The following is a 25,406-nucleotide window of genomic DNA, read 5'->3' on the forward strand; positions in this document are numbered from 1 at the left end:
TATGCTTATTCAGTAAGGTAAATTTGAAAGGGCACCCCGATGAAGATTTATTTGGAAATAGAATTAATTTAATGAACTATATGATATTATTTGAAAGTATAGATTTCAATGCAGAACATCCCACCGCAATTAAAACAATGATAAAACTTAATAATTTTAATACGAAGATTTTGCAATACACCTTTTGTAAGTCATAAAAAGAACAATATTTTACAAAGTTATACTTTAAACAATATGTACAAAATTCAATTTCATAGTGGAGGCCAAAATAAGCTGACTTCATTATGCGCAGACTCTGGCAGCCATTTTAAATATTCATCAAGAAGATCTGAAAAAAAAAGTTAACATAAAAAAGGTTCGTAAGTTAACAGTTAACTTGGAACAATATAGGCCACCTTCAGATACGTTTGACGTATTAAACGAAAACGTTTTACGTCTGTTCCAAATTTGTCTGAATTATTGTATGACGTATATTCACTTACATTTGGATTGTTCCTGCCACATTATTTTGGCCTCATCCCTCGTACCACAATGCCTCGCTGCGAGGGCTTTAAGCAGTATCTCGGTCCGTGGCTGCAACTTCGACCAACTTTTGATCATGGTAGAGGGTGGAGATAGCAGGGACGGTGCATACTTCTTTAGCTTAGGAAATATGGAGCCTTCTAATAGGAATTTGGCGAACCATCTGAAAAATGAAGCTGAAGCTGTCACCTGGCACTGACATTATGGCAAGAACTATTATTTTGTTTTCTTATTACAGAAATACATACATTATCTTTATAAACTATGCTAATACGATAAAGTCGAGAAAAAGTTAAATAAAACATAATACAGTATAATCAATCAATTAAATCAATCAAAAATCATTTATTCATGTTGGTAACATAATGTACACTTATGAACGTCAAAAAAAGAAATTTAATGTATTTAAATGCAATGTAAATGCTTCTAATTTTACATTTACTGCCAAATCAAGGGCGTAGAACGGAAGAGAAGAACTGGCAATAATTCTTCGCCACTCTTTTTAATCGCCAAGTTTTTTTACACAACGTTTGTAAGGAACTGCAACCATTACACCATGTTCCATATGACATCTTGCGTAATCAAGAATAATAAAAATAAATTTAAACAAAGATTTGCCTCTATCAGCAGGAGGCATGGTGAAATAGGAGCACGCACTTACTAGTATGTAAGTGCGTGCTCCTATTTCTTTATAAAAATAAAATACACACATAATATTCACGATATCGCTACTCTGCGCACAAAAAAATATTCCGATAGTGATGGAGACAGCATTCAGTAGGCGCAATGTCTATGATAACGGATATCTGAGCTACAGACTGGTTCAGGCCCTTGGTATCGCAAATAACCTTGGCCTTCGCCGTAGCACAAATCACCCTGAAGATGTTAACACTGATTAAAGATGTGTTATTTCATACTTTAAGAGTAAATTTTTCTAAGTAAAGAGTAACATTTTGTTATAAATACAGTATACACTCTATATAACGTGAACGTTATTCGTATGCCAACAATGGAGTTTAATGTGGGCTGTGATAATAAAGCGACAAAATAACGTAAAAAGCTGCGCAGTTTTAGCAACTTAAATAGTACTTTATTACTCAATTGTTGTCATTATTAAGAGTCACTGTAATGCTACGTAGAGTGTGTCAAGACAGGAAGACAAGCCAAACCAACCAGTCAATTGATTTCGAATCATTAGTAATTTCGTCGTTATATCGAGAGATGTAACCTACATGGAGTTTATAACTTTCTGACCCCACATTACGCGATTTAATAGGACCAGTAATTGAATAAAGTTCAGGTGTTAAAACACATATCAGAGAGACAGATTAGTTACAACTTACCTATACCGGTCGATTTTATCGGGAAAATCAATTTCACAGGATGGCAACTCCCAACAGGCTTTCCCAAAGGTTCCTTTATAATGACCCTTCACACGACCACTCTTCTGATCAAACCTAGGCTCCGGATCCGACAAGGGCTCTAAAAATTAAATTTTTTTCAATAATGTATACTTCAGTTGCACATGCCTGATTATCCGAAAAGTTTTTTTTATAAAATTCTGATCACCGTATTTTGTGGCCTTAATAATTTTTGTTTACAGTCCAGTGTTTACCAGACAAAGGTCAATTTTGGGTCAAGGTCTTTTGCAAGTACATAGATGTCTTCTGTATTGTATTTTAGATTTGGAACTATGAAAGCGCGAGCTATTAATTATGTCATGTCAAATATTGTCAATTGCATGTACAATAGTCGATCGTAATAGTTAATCGATATATTTTTTAATTAATTTAAGACACACTCAACAACTCACGGCAATTCTAGATGATATCAAAATCTTCAACAACAGGGTTTTTGCCAAAGTAATTAACTACTATGAGGGAAAATATTGTGAAATGCATACATACTTCAAAACGCGGCATGATCTTTCGTTCTCTTTGATTAATCGTATCAAAGGAAACTCGACATCCTATTTATTTCACTTTACCCTGACATATCTATGTTTTTTTTATCTGAAACCTATTTCGTTAGTTCAAAAAAACACCAAATCTTTTGAATAAAGTGCTATATAAAATATTGTCATATATTGATAAATTAAAATCACTTAATGTAAAGAATATTATCTTGTTTACATTTCCTTACATCAAAGATGCACCTAGGGAAAATAAAATTAGACATAAGTTGAACATGCTATTGCACAATAGTTTAACAACTAATAATATACAATTAAATTGTGACTTAGGTACACTACCTAATTTAATTGACTTAAATTGTATATTTAAATATAACTATTTATTGACAAAGGATAGGTTCCACCTACCTAATTATTATTTACAACAGATAGCTAATATGCTATCTTACTTTTTATTTACAACTAAAGCTAAACATTTAGCTTTTCAGACAACTGCTTCTATTGAGCAGTTTAGTTTCTTAAAAGGATGTAGTGATACTTGTAGTAACACTTCATGTATTAATAATAATTTAAATTAGATAGTGTGACAATAGAGGCGACCTCTAGCAATAATTTTTTACAACTCGGCTCAACACAAACATGTAATACTACTAACAACAATTGTTTAAACTTGATGCATCAAAACATGCAAGGTATGTTGGGCAAAGAGTTAGAATTAGAGTTATTTTTAAAATCAGGTAAAATTGATGTCCTATGCATTACCGAACATTGGCTTAAAAAATGCCAAATCATCTTTAACTTTGATCAGCACCAAGTTGCAAGTTCGTTTTGCAGATTGTCGGCGATTCATGGGGGCTCTTTGATTATTGTTAATAAAAATTTGAAGTATAAAGAGCGTAATGACATCGTGCGTCTATCTGTTGAACACTCTTTGGAGGTAGCCTGTGTAGAACTTGAGAATTGCATTATTTTAAGTGTTTACAGACCACCAAGTGCATCCTACGATTTTTTTGAAGAAAAGTTGGAGGAAATATTGTGTAAAGTTAGTTTTAAGAACAATAAGTATATTATTGTATGTGGTGACTTCAATATAAATTTATTAGAAAATACCTCCATTAGTAAAAAATTCAATATTTTATTAAAATCTTACAATCTTGTAAACTTGTTTCTCGAGCCCACTAGAATTACAAGTTCCACTGCTACATGTATAGATAATGTATTTACAGATGCAGAGGCAATGCAAACCTCAATTACAACAAATCTTAGCTCAGATCACTGTGGACAGTTAGTGGCGCTAAAATGTAAAGTGGTGAAACAAGTAAAAAGAGCAGTGTGTTTGTTCCAGTAAATAAAAAGCGAATGGTGAGATTTAGACATAATATAGGTAAACACCTACCTCTATTACCGGTAGGTACTACCGTTGATACACAATACAACAATCTAAGTGATTGTATAAATAAGGAGTTCAAAACCATCTTTACCCCAAAGAAAGTCTCTGATTCGCAGTGTAAATCGTTCAGTGATTGGGCGACAGCGGGAATTTATAAAAGTAGACAACGGTTGTTTGACCTTTACGCTGAAAAGTCATACAATCATAATGAAGAATTTACTCTCTATGTTAGAAATTATTCTAAATTATTTAAAAAAGTTTGTTACGCGGCCAAGTCCTTATATATAAAAAACAAGATTGAAAATAGTACAAATAAAACTAAAATGACTTGGAAGATAATTGATAGTGAAACTGGAAGAGTCAAAGATCGCAATCGTGACATCGAACTATGTGTCGGTAACACTATAATCAAATCTAAAGAAGAGATAGCGACTGTTTTTGATAAGTACTTTTCTGACATTCCAATTTCGACTACCAAGTCTCTCAAATCGTCTCCCGCTCTCGCTGAATCGCTGCTCAAAGATAATGTAAACGAGTGCAAGGTCAGTTTTACATTCCGACCCATTGGTGCCGACGATATAGTTAGAATATTTAGAACTATTGATATTAAGAACACTACCGATCTTTGGGGTATTTCTGTAAAAATAATTAGTAGCATAATTGATATAATTGCCCCCCATCTAGCTATAATTTTCAAAAATTGTATCGAAAGTGGGGAGTTTCCCGATCTTATGAAACATAGTAAAGTAATTCCTTTATTTAAAGCAGGTAATATGTCCGACCCCAGTAACTTTAGACCTATTTCCGTACTACCTACCTGTAGTAAAATCTTTGAAAAAACTATATTAAATCAACTTGTAAGTCATTTTAACGCAAACAAATTATTACACAATAATCAGTTCGGTTTTACCAAGGGTCGCTCGACAGCCGATGCCGGCGTTGAGTTATATAGATATATAGTTAAGGCTTGGGAGGAGTCGCATGACGCCTTGGGTGTTTTCTGCGACTTATCCAAAGCATTTGATTGTGTCCAACACGAGACCTTAATCGGGAAACTCCGCCACTATGGCATCAAGAATACCGCACTGAATCTTCTGACTTCGTACTTACATGGTAGAACTCAGAAGGTCGAAGTGAATGGTAAGAGGTCCTCTGGGTCGGCAGTTGATATGGGGGTACCACAGGGCTCAATTCTTGGCCCTTTCCTCTTTCTTGTTTATATAAATGATCTACCTTTCATGGTAGAGAAAAAACATCAGATAGTTTTGTTTGCAGATGATACGTCCTTGATTTTTAAAATCAAAAGACAAATAACCAATTTTGACGATGTGAACAACGCTCTCTCTTCGATTGTCCATTGGTTTAGTATGAATAACCTTCTGCTTAATGCTAAAAAAACGAAATGCATTAAATTTTGTGCAAGAAATGCGAGGGTTATGGGTACTAGACCAATTATAAATAATGAGGAATTGAATCTGGATGATACAACTGTATTTCTTGGGATCACCTTGGATTCAAAACTTCAGTGGTCCCCTCATATCAACGGATTGGCGAAGAGACTTAGTTCTGCAGCTTACGCGGTTAAAAAAATTCGCTCACTGACTGATGTCGATACAGCTAAACTTGTTTATTTTAGTTACTTTCATAGCTTAATGACTTATGGCTTATTGTTATGGGGTCACGCTGCTGATGTCGAATCTGTTTTCATTCTGCAGAAGAGGGCTATTCGTGCAATCTATAATTTAAAATGTAGGGAATCTCTCAGAGATAAATTCAAGGAAATTAATATACTTACCTTTCCCTCGCAATATATTTATGAAAATATTATGTTTGTATACAAAAATAGTGATAAATATACTAGATTAGAACATACGCACAATGTCAATACTCGGAACAAACGCAGGCTGCAATTTCCCCGTACTAGACTATGTAAAGTTAGTAATTCTTTTTTGGGGAAAGGGATACTCTTCTTTAATAAAATCCCAGAGGCTCTTTTATCTCTGCCTTTTAATAAATTTAAGAAATGTATTAAAGAAAAGCTGTGTAAAAAGGCTTACTATAAAGTTATTGATTATCTAGTTGATAAAAGGGCCTGGGACTAGTGCTGGGCAGGCTGCCTCTAATTAATTTGATATATTTGTTTTAAATATTGTTTGATGATTTGCTTTTTTAAAAGAGTACCGAGAGTTTTTTACGCCGGCTTTTTCTCTCGGCCTACACCCTCTGTCTTTGCCGATGAGTAGGGATGCCTACAAGTTCGAATTGATTGACGTGGAATAAGTGATACCTAGAAGATCTTATGTTCCAAAATAAACGTATTTTATTTTTTTGTTTTTTTATTACTCACCCAAATTACACAAATGCGGTACATATATAGGAAGCCACTCCGGTTCAATCGCTGCCACATTCCTCATCACCATCTTTCTCTTTTCTTCTCCTCCAGTCTCGTACAGCTCCTGGTACACCACCCACTCGGGTATGGCCTTTCGTAATATGGACTCGGAATGTAGATGCACTGGTTCCTCAAGGTCACCACAATGGTATGCGTATTTGTATTTTCTTTTATCTTCACCTAAATATTTAGGTGTGAGTAAATTTGTTGTGATATTTAATTTGATATTCATCTATATTTTAAAATGGATTATTGCCAGATCAAATAAGAAACGCCCAATAATGACGCCCCCATGGAGTGTTACATAATACATCATACAAAGATATATAGCAAACAGAGAATTATATGTATTATTCTATGCTTGCTACACTTTCATTATATGTGATATATTAGCGGCCCGTCTCGGGTTGGCAAGTTTGAACATTTATTCTTTAAAAAATTATTGATATCTTCTTATATATTATAATCTATATTATGTTATTTAACATTCAAATGATGAAAGAATTTTTAAAATCGGTCTAGAAATTTTTGAGCCAGTTCGTTACAAACATAGTTACATACAAATCTTTTCTTCTTTATAATATAAGTATCGAATATTCAAATTTACTCGAGTTATAATAAAAACCACAGTGATTAGTGCGTTCAAGCACTAAACAAAAATGAAGAATAAAAATCTTTATCAGAATTGATCAAAAGAGAATTAATGAACTCGAAACCTGCCTGGTATATCTTATATCTTTAAACGAGCAATTCTTGTATATATATATAATTGGAATCTCGGGATCGGCTCCAACGATTTTCATGAAATTTAGTATACGGGGGGTTTCGGGGGTGATAAATCGATTTAGCTTAGGAATAAATGATAGAAAATAACAAAAAGGTGGTGTTTGAGTAGTCCCAATTTAAACTGAAAAATGAATCTTCCTGACATATATCGGCGAATAATAATACTATTTTTTGTTTAAATTGCTTTAACGACACAACAACGCTAAAGCTATTCCAGCATATATAATCTATATTGTTCATATTTCATCATTTTATTAGTATGTAATTCGTACTTATATATAATATCCAAAAACACAATTTATAAAAAAATTAAAATACCGAGCAAAGCTCGGCCATCCAGGTACTACATTTTAAAACATACTAATTACTTTACCTTCTTTAACTTCATGTAAGCCAATCTTTCTTCCCACTTGGTCCCCCAGACCACTCAATAGCAGTTGTCGTAATAACCTGGCCTGGCTATCTTCTGGCGGTTTCATTTCTGGATCAACAGACACGTTCACGCCAGACACACTTAGATTTATCTCATTTGTCAACTGTTTCCTGATTTTGCGGATTTCTTTCACGGCCTAAAAATTTATAAACTTTTTAAAGTTTTAAATGTTATTATAATAGATACGACATTAGTGAAATATATTTTTTTACATAATTTTATGTTGTAATTCTTATATTTCTTTGTGACATTACAAAAATAAAGTTATGTTGTATCTAATAATGATAGTTATGTTCTATAATAATTATTTGTATCTGTTGTAGACAATGCAGACTTTTAGCTGTTCTGTCGTGGTTAAGCCTGCATGTTAGGTTTAGGGCCTGTTTCACAATATGAATATAAAAAATAGCTATGCAACACATAAATTATTCGAAAGATAAAAGTTCCTAATAAGATACTTCGCATTTCATGACGAATATCGCTATCTGACAGTCGTGAAACGCAAAAATACTATTTATCCTACCAATAAGTAACAAATAGCTTATTTGGAACTTATCGGACATTGTGAAATAGACCCTAAGTCATAAATATTATCAGGATGATAATTTCATTATACTATGTTATGATTGTTATTTCTACAATTTTTTCTTTGGTGGGGATAGTAGCGCCAGTTGGAGAAGGTCTATCTAAGCCTAGGCCTAAAAAAATTATACAAAAGAATTTTGTATACAATTTTCATTGTGTATATATAAATTATAATGAATTGTTATTAATCTTATTATGTTGTCTGTTAGTCGAATGAAAAATTACTAGATTCATAACGAAAACGCAATACAATTCAACTCAATTCAATACAAAATGTATTATATTATTTACAAAAACGCACGAATACCCCACTGAAAACTTACGAACGCGCGCGTATGAGCGTACTTAAAATATTATCCACTACTGCTAAACCATTGTTAACATAAATATCTTGTCTTATATTTTTCAACTACAAACCTTTTCTCTGAGCCCATATTTGGCACAGAACAATTCTTCTTCCCCTTTAACATGGGCAAATTCGGCCGCACCCACAGCTCGTAGTAAAATTCCAGGATCTCCCAGTAGCAAAGTATTCCCAGTAGCAGGCCAACTGTCGGTCTTACCACTCATGACCTGTTAAACAAATCATCATTTTTAAAGGCAAGTAGGTGATGAGCCTCCAGTGCCTGACACACGTTGACGACTTTTAAGGTCTAAGACATGTCGGTTTCCTCACGATGTTTTCCTTCACCGTTAGAGCAAATGTGAAATGCACACATAGAAAAAAAGTCCATTGGTGCACAGCCGGGGATCGAACCTACCACCTCAGTTATGAGAGTCGCACGCTAATGCCACTAGGCCAACACTGCTCCGTAAAAAACGTTTATAGTATAGCTAAATAAGTATCGGAGATCTTAGATTCAATAATGTTTACTTATTTTACATATCAAAAATAACCCAACAAAGATATTTCCAAATAATTGAAGAAAGCAACAAGAATAAGGATGTTTTTTTGTTTATCATAATTACGGAGATGGCTGAAAAATATAAGGAAATTCTTACCTCTGGTACAGTGAGTGCAGCCACCAGCGCAATAGTATAGGGTAGTAAGTTTTGTTGATGACTGAGTGCTAACATCTTTCCATAGCGGGGCAAAAGGGGGAAAGCTGACACCGCTTTACCTAACGAAGTCACTTTTAACACCTGTATAGAGGCATACAATTTAATTATATTTTTCTTTGGAACTGGTGCTCTAATGACGTCATTGAATTGGATTATATAGCGATCGCTAGTTATTCCAACAGGTATTTTCACTTGAGTAATGTGAAGTATGTAATTTAAAAAAAAGTGAACAGCTATTGAAACCAGATTTAATTAGTTTAGTTCTAGTGACGTAGTGTGCTTATAAAAAGGTGTAACACAATTTTAAGTAAGATATTAGACATTAGTAGATATACAAAGTAAAGGGGCAATATTTCAACGAGTTATAACTGAAAACGAATTACTCTATTATCCCAATACAGAATACATTATTAATAGCACTTTATTCCAAAAGTTAGAATACCTCGTCATCATTCCTGTTCTTCGTCACATGCTTCTCTAAAATACCCAAAATTTCTAGGCGTTTCTCAGCCAGCCGTAGTTGCAGTCTATCTGGTGCTGTTGGGAACGGAAAGTTCACGACCTGAAATCAATTTCAATATAAATATTATAAACATTAAGTCCATTGCTTTTAATTTTTTACAAATAATTTAATTTGTTTTTTTTTGACGTTCATAAGTGTACATGTTAACCTATATGTATAAAGATATTTTTCAGTTTGAGTTTGTTTATAGGAATGTTAAAAAAAACCAGAAGTGCTACAACATTTGACATTCTTCAGATTCATATCTATTTTGTAGTTTTTCTGTCACACCGACTTAAGTGTTTTAAAAGCTTAACTTAGCTTTTAAAACATATTGAAGATCTAATTATCACTACGCAACCACCACAGTGCCTACCAACTTGAGAACAATCGACTTCCTAAATGTATGAACAACAAATAAGCTGAAAAGATATTGTCAAGCCCTTTCGTATTGGACTGTGCCGGATTTTTTTTATAATGATAAGTAATTTGTATAAGAGATACAAAGAAAAAAATGTTGTGTGGTTTTATGAAACCAAGATAAAAGTGAAACTCACATTATAACAAAAAATTTTTGGAATAATATTCGATTAAGGGTATAAAATCGCTTTATCAATCTTAATTTTATACTTGGAAAATTGAAATGATAATGGGACTAATAAAAGTAGACTAAGTCTCCACCAAATATTTTTATTGAATCCTGTGTCTTAGAGAGTACGACATACATAATACTTAACAATTATTTAGATTATATACACATATTAAAATAGCGTGGAGCACTGGAACAAATGAATAATAGTCTATACACTACACGGTCAGCTGCTGCGAACTATGTGCGCCGCCATATTGGCCTTGGCTGCTATGACGAAAGCCTTTCACTTTATCCCTACTCCGCGGTCGACCGTCACGCGACATGCGCCACACAGACCAAAAAGTTTGAGACGACGTAATAAAAGTTTCACTTTAATAATATTTGTTTATACCAGAAAAACTATACCTTATCAATGCCCATACACTTCATCTGAAGCAGCAGGTCATCTACGGGTCGCCTGCAAAGATCTGGAGGATGATGAGACGGACAATCGTGTTGAAACACAGCAGTACTGTATAACCGGTAGGCGTGTCCCGGGGCCGTACGTCCCGCTCGTCCGGCGCGTTGTTCCGCGCTCGCTTGCGACGTCCATACTACACGCCAGGCGCTCGCACCCGTTGAATGGTCGTATACTCTAAAGTACGTGTGTTCGTTTAGTATACATTTTGCATACAATAATGAAACGTGCACATTATGTTCCACATTTTAATATATATCTCACATTCTCATTGTTCTCAAATATGTTAAACTTTATAAAGAAAAAATTACGGACATTTTTTTTAATATACTACTTTATTTATTTCCTAGACTTATTACCGGTTTATAGTAACGCCTCGAACAGTGTACATCAATGTTTTAATAAGTCTATAAGAAAGTTATATAGTACTCAGAAAATCATAAATTTATATTTATATTCAGCTTAGTAATGTATAAGTTACCCAATTAACTAAGAACCTTCTAGAAAATCCTTGTCGTTTGCATATCCTCGTTACGATACGTTACGTTCTTGTACGAAATAATAGATTTTAATATTGTCTGTGGCATAATATATATAAAAATCATATCAAGTGTCTGCGTAAACTAAATGGTCCTTCGATCCAGTAATTACTAGAAACAATTAATTGGTTCAAACATTTTTTTACTATTTAAAGAATAGGAATACTTACTTCATTTTCTTCTTTCCTGAGTCAACCACATACTTAATAGCCGGTATGGTAAGAGATGTTTCTGCCACGTCAGTGCTCACGACGCAAAGACGCGCACCTATTGGCGGCTGTTCAAACACGCGAGCTTGTTTCGACGAACTTAACATGGAAAATAGAGGCAACACCCAAAGAGGTTGTCTACACGATTTGATTTCAGGTGCTAGGATGTCGTCTTCGATGTCTGAAAAGAAAAATTTCGCAGTTTATAAAATTGGTTCAAAAATACTTCAGTGGGCAGCTGGTTGAATAGGTAGATTTCTCCTTACCTGAATCACTCAAGTGACCCTCACTGTCGTCATCATGACCCACCAAATCTGCCTGGCCATCATCTTCTGGTATATCATAATCGTCCAAATTTATTTTTGGTAACTCTTTTGCTTTCTTTTTTGCCTTCCTTCTGGATTTTCTTGCTCGCTTCATTTCTTTTTCTACCTAATACATAAGGAACATTGGAGTGCTTATAAATTTCGAATGCTTACAGCTTTCCGTCGAAATATATATGGCGAATTGTAAAGCAAGCAGTTACCTCATCATCATCAGACTCTATATCATCTGGTTCAGATTCCAGGGCCGTATCTATTTCAGCGACCGGTTTCTTTGTTATTAATTTGGAGTAATCGACATCTTTTTTGTACGGAAACGACGCTTTTAACTTACGCACTAAATAGTTGACCTGAAGGAGAAACGACAAAAATATCTTGATTAGAAAACAAGCATTGCTCCCTAATTAAAAATCGCATGTTTGACTACCATAGACTACAGCTCGCTTATCCGCTACAATTAATTTTTGAAGTTATACTTCCTTAGGCGCGTTCTGAAAAATTGATGACAGTGACATTTTACGATGCGCGCGCACCGTGATTACAGAATGAAGTTGCCCACTAAATCGCTCATTAAGTTGCAAGCATATATAAAAACAAATAGGAAATGTCGAATTTTTAAACAATATTTTGGATTTTTTTTATCATAAAGGACTTTTAAAAACACAAGTGATTGACAATTTTCGATACAGTTTATCAATGCGTATTTGTTTATTTGATAATACCTCTTGTTGTCCAGTGACGAATATAAGTATCCCACCTTCTGGCAGCCGTGTATGTATTTTCACAGCCTTCTTATACGATTCTTTGAGATAATTGTCATATGTATTCTTATTAAAATGTATTGTTACTGGAAACTGCCTTGAGTCAATCTGGAATAATTTTAGTCCATTTAAAAGTTAGTATATAATGTATATTTAGTAATATAATGGAGACATACAAGGCATGGCGCAAGTATAGGTACTCCAACACGTAACCCATATTTTAATCAGGTTTCAAGAGCTGTCAAATATGTGCTATTTGATCTTTAACATAGATATTTTTTTTTGTAAAAAGAAATAAAGTTCTTTAAACATTATACATACTTTAATCATCGGTGGTGGTTCCTTAAACAATCTAGTGTTTTCCGTAAAATCTTCAACTCTAAGCGTGGCAGACATAATAATAAGTCTAAGCGGGCTTCCTCGCTTCCTCCGTAAAGGCACAATTCTTGACAACAACCCCAATAATATGTCCGTATACACACTCCTTTCGTGCGCTTCATCAATTATAACCACTGAATATTTGCTAAGAAGAAAATCCGACTGAATTTCTTTAAGGAGAACACCTATAATGAAAATTAAAAAAAAACCTTACATCCAATCAACTTCTTGTAATCAATAATTTTAGGTGAAATTGCATAACAAGGAAAATGTCGTATGAATATGTACATGTTTTAAATAAAATACTATTTATGCTTTGATATTTTTTTTTTAAAAATTTTATTACAAAATGAGTAATTGGAATGAAATCTTGGAACATAATCTAAGGCCTGAATTGTAGAACATCAAACTTAAATCTAGACAGACCTATAATCTAGTATTGTATCTATAATTTACTAACTACTAAACTATGTTTTCTGTACTATGTCGAGCGTATCAAGACGTGATTGTGACTTGATCTTACATGTGGCTTAAAATAAGTCCTGAGTTTGTTTCCCAGTTAAACAAGAATGGACAATTGGTGCAACAATCGACATATGTTTAATTTATGATATATATATATATTCCACTTGGGCGTGACAGAATTTCTTATCTTTTTCCCTAATAATTATATAAATAACTTTCTCTGTAACTTATTATTTAATAAACACACTTACCATCAGTCATAAACTTTATCTTCGTATCCTTAGTAACATTACCCTCAAATCGCATGAGATATGAGACCTCTTTACTTGTAAGTGCCAATTCATGACCGACTCTCGCCGACATAGCAACAGTAGCTACTCGCCGTGGCTCAGTCACTGCGATCATTTGCTTTTCCGCATATCCCGCCTCATAGAGGAACTGGGGTATCTGAGTTGTTTTACCGCTACCTATTTAGAAATTACTATTAATTATTTCTAAAAGAAAATACTACAAAGCTTAATCTATCATTCGATGAAATGAACATGGTTGCTTGCATTTGATCAGTCAACAGAACCAAACATTGAAGCAACACAATTAATAATTTTATAAAGAATTAATAACCCTTGTAAATATCTATGAAATAATACTATTCAAGTGTTTGTATGTTATTCTTATACAGTATTATTGCTCTTAATTTTAAAAAAAACAATATAATATAAAATAAAAAAAATAAATAAATATCTAAAAAATGGAGACATTATTATCATCATTTCCTAACATCAGTCATCAGTTAAACTAATACTGCAACAATCCTGTTGTTACTTTGATACTGATAAAATATGTTAAATAATGAAATAACGTATCAACATACCAGTTTCTCCTGCTACAATAAGAAATTCATTTTCATTTATCAGTTCCATTATTCTTTGTTCTTCGCCCAAAATGGGCAATTTCAATCTTGCTACTTGAATTTTAGGATCCCTTTTCACTTCTATGTGTATTGTTTCATGTGTTAATGTATTTTTTACTTTTTCTTCTTTTGTATTTTTAATAAGAGTTTTAACTTTAACATCCTGCGTTAAATCTATCTTGCTGGATTCATTAGGATTCTCAGGCTCCTTAGTTACTTCTTCACCAATATTTGTATTACAATCTATAGAGTTTTGGACTGTGTCTTTATTATTCGTTTCTGGCTCTATATCTTGACATTCTGAAGGAGCTAAATGAAATTGTTCATCTGTTTCTTCATCAGAGCTCTCGTCTGATGATTCTTCTAAATTAACAGTATTAGGGTCATATTTCTTTTTTTTTATGTTATCTGAATTCTCTAATCTTAAAAGACGTAGTCGTTTTTTTGCACCTACAAAATAATAAAAAAGATAGATAAAAATTTGCCAATAATACTTTTATGCAACATGTAGGGAACCCTTTCATTACTTATTCTACATTCTAGTTAAAAAGTCGAAACATACCTGCAATACTGCTTATCTTTTTAGTTTCATTTATTTCAGAATTTCCTTGTTGCTTAATTTCAGCTGTTTCAAAGTTAAGATCACTTAATTTTCTTAGCCCAAGTGTTTGAATAGCTGAAATAGTAGTGAATTGACTTACTTCATCTTGACTTGCTTGTACTTGAGATAAGGACTCTAATAAATTTGCCCTCTGAAATGTAAAAAAAAATATTAAAAATTTAGGTATTGTACGACTACCGTAAAAGTGCAAAATTTTTGAAATCAAATTATTTTAAACAAATATTATCATAAGAACATATTTTGTTGATATATGTACTTTATTGTTATAAACGCAAATTTATTTCAATATTTAAACTAAGAAAACTCAACTAAGAAGTTGAGTTCAAACAATTTGTATTAAAAACTTGGCGATTGAAAAGAGTGGCGGAAAGTTTCTTGCCAGTTCTTATTACACGCTCTACACCCTCGACTTGGTAAATGGTGGTAAATGTAAATTTACGATTAATTTAATTTATTTTTCTTCACGTTCATAAGTGAACATGTTTACCTAAATGAATAAAGATATTATGACTATGAGTTTGTATCTGTTGACAAAGTTATGTGTTAATGTGAAGTAGTTGTGTTAACCAAAGCCATAAGATTCTTAAAAGAAAAATCTAACTAAGTTTAATGGTATTTATAGATAAAAACAATATAATTTTAACTTAAATATATCAAAAAACTTACATTCTCTTTTTTCTTCTTTTTGTCAAGGACTTTTTCTAATCTCTTCCTCTGAGCCTTAGACAGAAACCTAGTTTTTTCTTGTTTTTCTGCTATGATCTTAGTTTGTCGTTTTTTAGATGGCAAAGCCAAGAGATTGCTAGAGTCTGTAGATCCATAGTCATCATTAGCAAATTCCAATTTTATCTAGAAATATTTAATGAAACAAACTTAAAAACAACAGTCAGATATAATTTTTTAACTTTTATTTACTTTCTTTAATTAAAAATATTGACCAGATTAATCCAATATCTATGTGAAAAGCAATTCACTTATAATAAAGTTGAAGAATATAGTAGAATTGTATTAGAAACATTAGAAACAATATTATTTATCTATTGAATATAAATATTTTTTTTAAAAGAAACTTAAAATACCAACTAAAAACTAAAAAAAAACTGAAAGTTCACATTTTTAAAACAACAATGTATTTGTTTTATTTATATAAATAAGAATAACTAAAGTAAAAGGCACGTAAAATACTCACCTCATTAGTTTTAGAGTTATCAACATTCGTTTTTACAACTTGGCGCGCTTTAGCATTATATCTTTTTTTACCCATTATAAAAGTTTAAAAATAATTTAAATACAGTGCTTTCATTTATGTATTTAGCGAAATGAACTTTAATTATATTTTAAAAACATGTGCCTTTGTTATGACATTCCTTACCCTCAGTGACTGTCATTTGTCACAAATTACAAAATAAGCAAACTGACAAATTGAGTGATATTTCAATACAGACTACAGTTTTATTTAACTTTGGTTGTGCACTTTACTGTCAATACTAATGTTGTAAGCTAACTTTATGAAAAGTAACCAAATTCAACCTTTTGTTAAAAAAAAGTTATTGTATCTGTATATTATCCAGTCAAGTTATTGTATTAAACACTCACCTTCTAAAACAACTAATAATATTCATAAAATGTATTTATTTAATTGAGTTAACACCTACAAAAACATGTATATGTCTAGTGATCATTAGTTATAAAATAGTATGACATTTACTTTAATTGTTATTTCAAGTTAAATGCACTGAATATCTACTTCCTAGCCTCTCTTACTATCTACACTCACCCAAATATAACAATTTTAAACTCAGTGAAGTCTAATAAGAGTCCAAGTCTAATTTCATATGAAACTCATAACCAATCTTAAAAGAATGGACTGAACGTAAACTTAAATTAACTGAAAATTTCTTAAATATATAATATTTAATTTGTAATATATGTATTTTTGGCAATATCATAAAATATATTACTACTTTTATAATAATAAGTAAGAAACCTATGCTCTACTTGGGCCCGAATTTTACAAGTTAAAAAAATTGTTCTGTTCAAGATCTTATGGTATTTACTTTTAAGTAGTAGTAACTCTTCATTTTTAAACAAAATACCTTTTTACATGATGAAAAAATATATCGCTATATTTTGATAAATACGAAAAACATTATTTAGATGTCATTATGTAAGTGTCAACTAGTATTTCTGATGTTCTATGAATTTATGAATTGGCATTTGGCAGTACATCGTTCACTGAATTAATTTAACTTACAGAATCTTAATCAGTTAATCATTATTCTGCATTCACAATTTCACATTTAAAATGTTAAATCTCAATTTTCAATTATTTATACCTTTAAAATTGGATATGTGTAAGCATTTAAAGTAAAATTAAACAACAAACTAATTCTAAATATTTGTATCAAGTGAATACAGTTTATCCGGTACAAAGAAGCAGAAAGTACTGAATTATTATTAACAAAAACACATAGCTGTTTATTTTTTTGTAGCGCTAAAATGAAATATACTAAAACGCATCAGAATTAAATCTAGAAGAAAGTGCGTGTATCTCAAAATGTTGCACGAAATAGCCCGAAGATGCATTAATGTCAGCAAACATGATGAAACCATCTTTAACCAACACAATTCTTTACTTGCATTGCGTGGAGATAAACAATTGCATATACTAGAGTATTCTTACAATGTGTTATGTTTAGATAAGAAGTTGGATTTTGTGGAATCATCAATTGTTTGTCCAAGAAGTAGTTCTACATCTGAGTTTTCTAAAGAGTATGCAAGTAAAGGAATAAGTAATATAGAACTTGTTGAATTTGTAACAAACCCTTATTTCTGGCCATATAGCAATGATTTGAAACAAGAAATGACTAATATTATTGCATTTGAGTGGTCGCCATCAGACCTTATTTTTAATAATCAAAGTGTACTTGCCATTTTAAATTCTGTTGGTAATGTGGAATTTTTTGGTCCACAACAAAAAGTTTGGTGTAGTATTGTGGAATTTTCAGATATTATGAAACACTACTTAGTGTCTGATTTACAGATAGATGTGGGTGAAAAATATAAGACAATAGAGAAATTAAAGGAAATTGTATATGGAATTGCCACTAGTGCAATATGTTGGGGACCCAATATTAATGAAGACAAATCAAGTATTTTTGTCACAGCACAGAGAAATAGTACTATTATATTTTGGTCAATAAAATTTAAAAATACTGACTTGAGTGTTGATGTCTTGGGAAAAATTTATGCTGATGTTGAAGAAATTAAAACCTTAGCATGGGTACCTTACTCAGATAACTTGTTTTTTTTTATTTATGCCAATGTACTGGGAGAGGTTGTTGGAAAGGTTTGTAAAATAGAAGAGAAAAAGATATTTGAACAAGCAACAATTTTTTTATGGAAATGTAAAGATAGAATGGTACCCAAAAACATACAGTACATTATTGACGGCAATTGCTTACTTATTATCTATCCTAAACATAGGCACTTGGTGGTGCAGATGTTTGATTCAGATTTTAAATTACTCACCGAAGTTATTAATGTTGTCAATGATGAGAAAATTTCAGTATTGACTAAAACATCAGCAGGTCTATATATAGGAACAATAAATACTAAAATATATAAATTAATATACACAATAAAGAAAACTGCCCTCACTATTGAGTTTGAAAGTATAATTATAAAAGACTCCTATGTAAATCATGATCTATATGGACTCGCATTTTCATCTAATGAAATAATTTGTCATCTTGTACTTGCTAATAGGAGGGTTAATGTCAGAAAAGAACCGTTGCATTTGTTAGTTGTATCTCTTAGTACTGAAAATCAAATTGTAAATGTATTGCTTAATAATCCTTCAAATAAGTTAACACATATGTGGGACTGCATTGAGTTATTAAGGTATAAGGCTATGAAAAGCAAGAAATTACCTTCACTTGATTATAAAAACCTCTATAATGAGACTACCACAGATATATATAAATTAAAAGTATATTTGATCTTAGTAAAGTTTTACAATAATTTAGAAGAAATATTGAAGAATCAATCCAAAGGATTATTGCCTGAGACATCAATAGAAGTTGTTCAAGATAAACTACTAGCTGCTCACGCAAAGGAAACTATCATAAATAAATATGAGCAGAAAAAAAATCCTACATTGAATGATTTTGAGAAGGAATGGTTATCAGGATGTTGCAAATATCTTGAATATTATAGTAAGAAATATGAAATTCCAAAGAAAAACATACTTTCAAATAATGTTTGGGAAAGTCTTACTGATTTGATTACAAAAACTGAGTTACCAAAATATAATTGTCTCTTTTGTGATGATTTGATTGAAGAGTTTTCCTGTACGAACGGGCATACAAGTATGTTCTGTTCTGTGACTTTTACCCCAATTGACAGCGAAGAATACCTTGTATGTAATTGCTGTGAGGTGACTGCAAGAATGGAACTATATAAATATAAACCCCTATGTGTGCTCTGTGATGGTCATTTAGACTGTTATAATGTATCATTATAATAGTTATTGTATTACTTATTGTTTAAGTATATCTTACAAAGTTGTTACTGTACAAAGAATTTTGCTATAATAAATGTTTTTACTAAGTTAGGTTTACTTACTGTCTTTTAATATAATATTAAATCAACATTCCTAGAACAAACTTTAAAGCGAAATGGGTAAATGAATGTAACGTACATGCATTTTTTTACCGCAATTGACCTTTGGTAAATAAAAAAAAAACATCAAGGTATTTCTTTTATTTTAATAAATGCTTACAAATAATTTTTATGATACATAATTTACGCAACGTAAATCCTCTTCGCGGTGCCGTTCCAGAAGCTCGCTGTGATAGTCTGAAAATATTTTTTTATCAAAAAATATGTATTTATAAAATTCACACACATATAATATATACCTATATGGTGTAGCGTAATTCTACGTTTAGCCAATATCGAGTAGTGGTGGAAAGAAATACTTTCAAGTTACCATGAGTTACTAGTAAAAGTAATAGGAAATAAAATTTAAATCCAGATACTAAACATGGTAAGTATATAACATTACGTTTATTTATAGGTCACATATATTTTTAAATATTATCAATTACGCTCGATTGGTAAATGATAATATTTTAATTAACTAGCATACATTGTTTATAATATTGATCTTAATTGAATTATTGACCAAATGCATACGTCCAATGCATCTATTTCACTATATCATTTAAGATAAGCAGCTAAAAAACAAATATTTTTCACCGCCAGAAGCCGGTGGCCGGGTTTGACTTACCACAACGAGTTTGTCTGCTGAGTACTCCCTGGCGAAGGTGATGGTTTTGCCATCCGGTAACTTTTGAACTTGAGTCACTTTGTTACCATCTACAGTTATTGTGTTCTTGCCCTTTAAGAAGAAATCATATTGTAAATAGTTATATAATAAAATGTCACACACATAAATATTTTTAATTACGTGTTCTTATTTTAAAACACTGACTTGTAACTTTAGTTACTTTTACAGCATCCATGTAATTGAATTCAAGATTTAGTTGAATTCAATTTTGAACCATTAAATCCTAAACCGACTGAGTTACCCAAGCTGGTATTTTTTATAACGTGTATTAACTTAGGAATAATGTATTAGAAGTTGAGTAAGACAAATCATAATCAAAATTCAATTAAGTAAGCCGCTTACAATAACATCTGCTGTGATTTTCTCCTCAAACTCAACGCCGCTTTTAAATCTCATTACACTTGGTCCCGATGGTTTATTGGTGGTAAGAACGTATTCGTCTCCGTCTTTCTCGATTTTTTGAGAAATCTTGGAATTGAGGTAAGCAGTAGCATGTTCTTGTGGTAGATCTGTAATAGGTTTAAATAATAATATTGTACATATTATTATAAAGTATACCTAGGTATTACCATATGGTCTCGGCCATATTTTAGATTTATATATTGCGATTAATTGCGTCGATTCATAAAAAAATACCTAATTATATTTTGTGGCAGTAAAAACACTATTTTACGCACATTTCTTAAATACCACAACACAATTGTTAAGTATCTAAAATATTTAACGAAGCTTAAGTCTAAGTTGACACTTATAGTCCGGCAACTTGTAGTGTAAGTGTGCAGGGGCCATTTAAATTCATATGAGCCAAAATCAAATGCACCTTCTAAGTTGACAGTGTTATTACCTACCACCATATACTTAGTAGATTGCAGTTAAATGATAATAATTTTAAATTATCTTTTATGTTTCCCTCAAAACCCTAATTATAAAGATAAGATTTAAAATCTGGTATCAGAAGGTTATAAACAAATGTTGCAACCGTGTGGTTATTCTAAATTATTATTGTGAATATGTATGTAGTATGTGAACTGAATCACAATTTTAGCTACGATCCTATGATCCCCGGCAAATAAATTAAAAACTTTTACATTAACACAACTTTGAAAATATCGACGTATAATAACATTTTATATTGTAAATAATTTCTGAGTGTAGGATTTTACCCAATGAAAATAAATGGCAAGAAAAATAAATTAATGAAAACACTCACTCAAACTATTAACGAAATCGTCGAAGTTCTCGTTGCTCTCGTGTGTGTATAATTTGCCAAAGAAAGCCATTTCGGATTCGTTTAGTTTTGATTATGGATCACTACTATGAATACTTTATTAATTCAGTGGCTTATATATAAATTACCAAACAGTTAGGGTTGTGCTTCGTACCTTTAATTTCTAATCATATTATAAGAATTAAATCAGTCTTAATATATAAGATACTAAGAAGCGTTAAGAATGTCCATAGATAGATAGATAGATAGTTTTAACTTTCTATACACTGGTTTAGATTGAGAATTGTCTTAATTGATTTAAAAAACAACAACTAACGTGTTTTGTCTGATGGTCTGAATTTAATCCTGCAATGAATTGCTTCAAATGCTTAAAAAACAATTTATTATTATTACTGACTTATGGTATTTTCCACATTATAAAAAATTACATTTACTATAAGATATAATCATTGTCAATAATGTGTTTCTCGTCGCATCAATGTTACTCATATTTTTAACTCTGATCTGTTTTCGGCAACAAGTTATTATAGGTATTTGTGAAAAACAATTTTAATTCTTAGAAATATCATAAAACAGTAGAATACCCCATAAGAGTACGATATAAACATAAAATGTTTATAGATCTACATAATAAAATGTTTACATCATATCCGACATCCCTATCGTTTCATTGCTATCGCTAGGTGTGTTCCTTAATCGTTTCTTATCATAAACCAAAAAATAATCTTGGAGTTTGGTCGAAAGAATTTACTTATACTTGACTTATAAGAATTATAAATTAAACTACTTAAGATTATTGTTATTTAATATATTACTTCCACCGAATATAGGTAATATATGCGTAAGTAATAATTGTATTCATAGCTCACCTCAACTTAATATGTGTGTTGCATTTTCTTATGTATCTACTAAATAGTTTTATTAACTACAACAAACAACGAACAGCAACCAGAATATTAAGATTATAACTTGCAGGCTTCTTTTTTGTTAAATCGAACCGAAAGTTTGCATTTTATATCATAATATTTTTAAGACCGATAAAGAATTTAGGTAAGTGTTAAAGCGTAATTAATTTTTTTTTAACTTTCTTAAAAAAATACTCAATATTAAAAAACGCATAGGTTCAGTTTTATAAAATATTGGGTACTGAAATAAAAATTAAATAGGGCTTCAAACTTTAATGCATTTTAATGACATACATAAACAATTAAAAAATAAATTATTAACAAGTAAAGCTAAGATTACCTGAACATAGGAATCGCATGAAAAAAATATTTGGGAAAAAAATGATTTAACCGTAATTTTTAAATGTGTTTTTTTTGCAAGTTGAATTTGTCAACGAGTATCTATAATTTACAATTGTATTCCTAATATACTCAGTATAACAATATAGGTACATTATAAGTAACAACAAATATTAGTAGTATTCCTTTGGTAAATATTAGTCACTCATACGTAGATTCTCTTGGCTACACCGTCCCAAAAGTTAGAAGTAATTGTCTGAAAATTGAAATTAAAGCATTTATAGATACCGTAGTAAATATGTCTCAGTACTCATAAGCAATTATAATTTCTTTTGTTCAACCTACCACGACCAATTTATCTGCAGAGAACTCTCTAATAAATGTGATTGTTTTGCCATCAGCCTTCTGCACTTGGGTAAACTTATCACCTTCCACAGTCATTACATTCTTTGTCTGAAAATAGTCAATGGTGTTTTGAATACATATATTCTTAATGTTGCAACTAGGGTATCTTTATATTTGTTTTTTTTTATTAAAAAATCCTATAGCTAATGAAAAATAAAAAAAATATACGCATACTTTATAAAAAAAACGCTCAAAATAAGTAATGTTTTAAAATATAATTTATGTAAGAAACATTAAATTATAAATCTTATTCGTATCGGCACATAAGTTGGGCAGATTTTGTTTTATAGTACGAACTTTATTTCAAACAAATCCAGCCAACTTGTACCAAGTTAAGGTAGTCTTAATGCCCTTACTACTATTTCAGGAGTTATTTGTTGGTCAAATTCTACTCCCGGCTTAAATTTCATTTCTGTAACCCCCTGGCTAGTGGTAGTAGTTATAATGTAACCGTCCCCATCCTTCTCTATCTTTTGGGAAGACTTGGACTTCACGTAGCTTTCTGCTTTTTCTTTCGGCAAACCTGCAAAAATAGTTTCTTTATAATATTTTTATATGGCGCATGGATCGTAGAAAATTTCGTAGGTTAATTACATTACTAACAGCTGAAGAGGTTCGGATTGAAAAAATATTTTTGTACCATTATGTTAAGATTGTAGGCTATAGCCAACATCCAGTTGTCTCAGTTACGTCATAATCTTTGTTCTGTGGTGGGTAACCTTGCTTTGCCTTTTGTTGTACGAAAAATGGTCGACAGTGACGAGGCATGGTGTGCAGTGGTATCCTTCTGTGTAGGGGTAGAAGAAGAGGAGTAAATAGGAGAAGATATGCCCATCTCCTACCGTCTATAGTGTCCCCGTAGAATGCGATAGTGACCCGAGAGCCTTTGTAAGAACTTCTCGAGGTGGTTTTTTGGTCTCTGAATAGCACAGATTTTTGTGAGGGGCGAGTTTCACGTATCCCTGCAACTTTTTAGGGGATGCGCAAATGCATTTCAACCTTGGATATCAAAAAAAGGCTGTATAAACATAATAGACTAGGGCACACTAGTTAAAGTAATAAACTGTAAAAGCTACCTTTTTGTTTTTAAGTGATAATAATTCATTTTAAAGTGCTTATCTACAATAATTAGATAAAATGTTGAACTGTATGATATATTCGCCCTCAAACAAAGTCCAAGCGCAGATGATTCACCAGTTACTAATGGCTAATAAAAATGATTACTTTCTCAGCTGCAAAATTTATCATTATCTTTTCATATCTTTGTTTCTATCGAATTAGTAGTAAATGTTGAGGTAGAATAAAGTAGTGGAAAAAAAAACTAAAAATAACTTTTATATTAAATGATATACTGATAAGCAACTTATAAGCAAGTGTGAGATCTAAAAATTGAAGCAAATTTTGGATTTGTTTCGTATTTAAAATGTTAGACATGCTGATTTTTTTTTTCGATATTTTCTTTCAATGTTCGGGTGGTACCGCTCACCAAAAACAAAGGTGAATTGTTGGGATTCAAATACTCGATCATTTAACCTACTTTATTATGCACTTGTAGCTTTATCCATTACTTTTTGGCATTCACATACGTTTTTGAATGTATGAAAATTTATCACAGAGGACAGAGAAATATAAAGTAAGAAAAAGTTAAGTGTAAAAAACTTACCTAAGCTGTTAATAAATCCGTCAAAATTTTCATTTTTTTCCAAGGTGAAAACCTTTCCAAAGTATGCCATGCTTATGTTTTTAACGAGGTTCTAGACTAAATTACAAAAAAACTGATAAGTCACAGTCTTTTATTTGTAATTATTGGCAATTAACTGATAAAAATGTTTGCTCATACGTTATCTTTATCGGTTAATAGTTCTGAATCTTTACCCTAAAACAACTTGATAAACATGCAATTATCAAATTACTAGGTTTTTAATAAATTGTTTTTCAAAATTTTGCAAGTTTAATTGTGAAAGAGCATCAGGTCTGTTTCAGTGGTTTACGTTAGTATTCAGTGTGGCGTATGACAAGAAGTTGCGAGAACCAAACGTTTAAAAAGCGGCAATTTTTTAAATGAAACAGTAATATATGTAAAACCCCATTTGTGGCATGAACTAGGCTTAAAGTATATTTCTATATTTCGATATTTTCTTGTTAGCTCCTTAAATTATGTATAAGGTAACGGGTACAAGTTATCGTTTATTAAAGGAAGTTTGTTTTTTTTTTTGCAAAATATAAAATCACGGCCTCAGTATATACAGGGTTGGTTTCGATATTTTCTTGTTAGCTCCTTAAATTATGTATAAGGTAACGGGTATAAGTTATCATAAGTTTGTTTTTTTTTTGCA

The 25,406-nt window shown here is 31.5% G+C and overlaps 3 protein-coding genes across 3 annotated transcripts; 1 reads left to right on the forward strand and 2 right to left on the reverse strand.

Moving 5' to 3' along the window:
- Positions 1–141: 141 nt before the first annotated feature.
- LOC110993248 (probable ATP-dependent RNA helicase kurz) lies at positions 142–16,219 on the reverse strand. Its single transcript, XM_022259427.2, has 19 exons — positions 16,030–16,219; positions 15,507–15,689; positions 14,781–14,970; positions 14,180–14,668; positions 13,560–13,775; positions 12,787–13,028; positions 12,427–12,573; positions 11,908–12,054; positions 11,648–11,813; positions 11,343–11,562; positions 10,582–10,810; positions 9,525–9,644; positions 9,023–9,163; positions 8,438–8,593; positions 7,376–7,571; positions 6,172–6,396; positions 1,866–2,004; positions 483–685; positions 142–328 (listed from the first exon to the last, which is right to left on the reverse strand). Exons 1-19 carry the CDS (start codon positions 16,102–16,104, stop codon positions 252–254), a joined length of 3,561 nt encoding a protein of 1,186 aa, XP_022115119.2. The 5' UTR covers positions 16,105–16,219; the 3' UTR covers positions 142–251.
- An 850-nt stretch (positions 16,220–17,069) lies between these two features.
- Positions 17,070–19,461, forward strand: LOC110993296. Its single transcript, XM_022259498.2, has one exon. It carries the CDS (start codon positions 17,398–17,400, stop codon positions 19,363–19,365), a length of 1,968 nt encoding a protein of 655 aa, XP_022115190.2. The 5' UTR covers positions 17,070–17,397; the 3' UTR covers positions 19,366–19,461.
- Positions 19,462–19,589: 128 nt separating this feature from the next.
- On the reverse strand, positions 19,590–24,885 carry LOC110993196. The gene is made up of 8 exons (XM_045634546.1): positions 24,734–24,885; positions 23,427–23,593; positions 23,011–23,118; positions 22,877–22,921; positions 21,404–21,494; positions 20,536–20,702; positions 20,134–20,244; positions 19,590–19,700 (listed from the first exon to the last, which is right to left on the reverse strand). The coding sequence occupies exons 1-8, from the start codon at positions 24,801–24,803 to the stop codon at positions 19,647–19,649; spliced, it is 813 nt and encodes a 270-aa protein (XP_045490502.1). The 5' UTR covers positions 24,804–24,885; the 3' UTR covers positions 19,590–19,646.
- Positions 24,886–25,406: the final 521 nt, after the last annotated feature.

The sequence above is a fragment of the Pieris rapae genome, chromosome 3 (assembly GCF_905147795.1).
Source record: "Pieris rapae chromosome 3, ilPieRapa1.1, whole genome shotgun sequence".
Classification (NCBI taxonomy): Eukaryota; Metazoa; Arthropoda; class Insecta; order Lepidoptera; family Pieridae; genus Pieris; species Pieris rapae.